Source organism: Mandrillus leucophaeus, unplaced genomic scaffold (assembly GCF_000951045.1).
Source record: "Mandrillus leucophaeus isolate KB7577 unplaced genomic scaffold, Mleu.le_1.0 Scaffold502, whole genome shotgun sequence".
In the NCBI taxonomy this organism is placed as follows: domain Eukaryota; kingdom Metazoa; phylum Chordata; class Mammalia; order Primates; family Cercopithecidae; genus Mandrillus; species Mandrillus leucophaeus.
Window position 1 is genome coordinate 612,527 of NW_012105388.1, and position 2,993 is coordinate 615,519.

Consider the following 2,993-nt stretch of genomic DNA (forward strand, 5'->3'; position numbering starts at 1 on the left):
AAAAAAAAAAAAAAAGAGTGACACCAAGTGGAAGGCGTGTGCCTATAATCCCAGCTACTGGGGAGGGTGAGGCAGGAGAATCACTTGAACCCAGGAGGTAGAGGTTGCAGTGAGCCGAGATCCTGCCACTGCACTCCAGCCTGGATGACACAGTGAGTCTGTGGCTCGGAAAAAAAAAAAAAAAAAACAGTTCAGATACTCACAGGGTATACAGTAGTCTTAAATAAATGAACTAAACCAACTCTTATTTTCAGAGTCCAGAGGAGGCTTATTAGGTCCATCAGCTTAATCTTTCAAAACTTGTATCAGTAAATTTAAGATTTCAGCTTCAGATGTGACTTTGCATAAAATTTCTAGATTAACTTTGAGAGAAATCACTTCTTTGGCAGATCTTCTTTTTAAATACAGATATTTCAAAATAATTTGAAATCTAATTTGTTTTTGTCAGAAGTCTATATAGTTACTGCTTTTGGTAGAAAGGTCTTCCCTTTGCATCACAATTGTAAAATTATTCTAATTTTCTTCTAATACCTTTATGGCTTCATTTTAAAATACTTAACTGTAATTCACCTAAAATTGATATTTGTATCAACTTTGACAGAGATCTTACTTTATTGTTAGCCAATTCTTTCATTAATTTCCTCCACTGATTTGAAATGCCATATTTTATAAAATGTGTTCTTCTTATACATACACAGATGTGTTTCTGATTGACCTACATTATTTTCATTAATCTGTCATTCTATTCTGGTTCTAGTACCACACTCTTTTAATTTACAATTCCTTTTAATGCTTGATATATTGTCTTTGGCCCCCTTTCCACGCTTATCTTCATCCTTTTTCAACATTTTCCTGGCCACCTTTACATGTTTATTCTAAACTTTGCAATCATTCTGTCAAGTGTCCCCAAAATAGTCTCACTGTGATTTTGACTGGGATTGTATTATACTGTTTTTGATGAGAATGGATACCTTTACAGACTTCTAGTAATGTTTATATCAATATTTTTAAGTCTTCCAAAGTGTTTTTAAAGGTTTGCATGTTTGCTGTCTATTTCTAGCTATAATACATATTTTTTTGCTACCATAAAGACATATCATCTATACAACTAAAAACATGTTGAAAAGTACTATGCCAAGAACAGAATCATTACATATCATTACAAACCTCCCTCCAACTTAGTATCAGTCTGTGTGTGGTCATTCAAGCAAGTATTCGTCTCTTTAATTGTCCTTATGCCCAACTTACCTATTTCCAAATTATTTGAAAGAACATCATCAGATACCTTGTCACCTGACTTAGGAAGTCTAAATCTGTTATTTCTACCACATTTTCCTTTCCTACTCCAATAACTTTGTCACAGGAAAAAAGCTGGGTTAATCTGATTGAACACAATTTGGTATTAATGAATCCAATCCAGGTCTAGTGATGACCACTTTCCCAAGTACTTACAAATCCTCCTCACATACTTTAAACTCTTACCTGTGATTGATAAGTATAAAACATTACTTCTAGAATCAAGTCTTGCCAATTTAAGGAAAAAAGTAGGTGTGGGACCGTTTAGTTACCTTAGAGAGATAAATGGTTCTAAAATATTCAAATCACTCTAATAAACTTGGTTTGAATTCTGGAATGCATATATGACAGAGAAAGACCATCAAAAGCCTCACCATAGTTGAGAAAGGCATTACCTTTGCTCCACAGTCTGCTCCTTTCTGAATGCAAAATCCAATGAACCGTGGGTCTGCCACTTTTACTAATATGTTGTCAACACAATAGACATGAATGCTCCAAATGCCCCTTTGCTCCATATCCTCCACAATATTCTGGGCTGCAAGTGCCCGATAAAGACCACCATTCCCATCTGGAAAACAAAATAGCTCATTAGTAGCACATCAAAATCCATTATAAAGGCAACACAAAGATTGTTTCCAAACTAGGGTCAAGATCCCTAAAAACCAAAATTCACTTTACAAAGGCAAGAAAAGTGAATATCCATAAGGAAGGAATCAGGTGTCAAAAAAATTAAACTATAGGATTTTGAAGGTTACTTAGCATTAAGTATCCAGAGAATAACACTATCAATGTAAGATCAGGCAACCCCAAAAACCATATCTTTCTTTTTAACTCAGCCCCTTTTAGTAATATATTGTATGATATAAAATCCTTTATCAGGCAATGATTATTTCATATCAAGCTTTATTAACATTTGTATGATATAAGTTAGCTCTGTATTTATAACTCTGACGTTAACAATTTCACCCATGTCAAAAATAAAAATATGTAAGTATTTTATATCAAATCATGTGTTAAAAAAATAGACTGATAAGAAGGCCTAAGGTGATTTAAACTAGATATAAATAAAGCCTCTTCTTTCTCCATCTATTTATAATGCTGCTTTAATGTACTTTGTCCAATAACAACCTTAGCCATAGCTTAAGTGATGAAAAATTAGACAATTTCACAAAATACAGCTAAGAATAGTAACTCTTCCATTAACCAAAAGAATTAAGATGAAATAAAAGCCTACATCTAGAGAGCACCACTGTTAATACCATTAATTTCTTTTCAGCCTTTCCTCCAAGTACAGATTCACATAAATATAAATCTGTCAGTAGGTCTATTTTTATAGATTGACGTTGTACTCAAGGTCACTGAATGTGGCTACACAGGCAATACACTGTCCCATTCTAGTGGGTCCCATTAACAAACCACGATGTGTACGCACTATCTGGAACTGTGCAAAGCAGTGGCCCTAATCATAGACTGTATGCAGTTTTTCATTTTGCATTCTCTTACTTAACCTACTGAAATAATGTTTTTCATTTAATGCCACCAATTATTTTAATGCTATTTAAGAATTAATGCTATTTATAAACTTAATTTAACCTCTCATTTATTAAATAGCGTATGGTTTCAAGTTTTTACTATAATAAATAATGTAGCCATGAACATTGCAGTATATAGAAAATATTTGCTATATGGCTAGGCAC

The 2,993-nt window shown here is 33.3% G+C and overlaps 1 protein-coding gene across 1 annotated transcript in view; it reads right to left on the minus strand.

Moving 5' to 3' along the window:
* The window catches only part of UAP1 (UDP-N-acetylglucosamine pyrophosphorylase 1), a 47,721-nt gene that overhangs the window by 26,665 nt on the left and 18,063 nt on the right, over window positions 1–2,993 (minus strand). Inside the window, exon 3 of the mRNA XM_011996132.1 lies at window positions 1,692–1,880. Within this exon, the coding sequence (XP_011851522.1) occupies window positions 1,692–1,880 (189 nt within the window). The remainder of the gene's footprint in view (window positions 1–1,691; window positions 1,881–2,993) is intronic.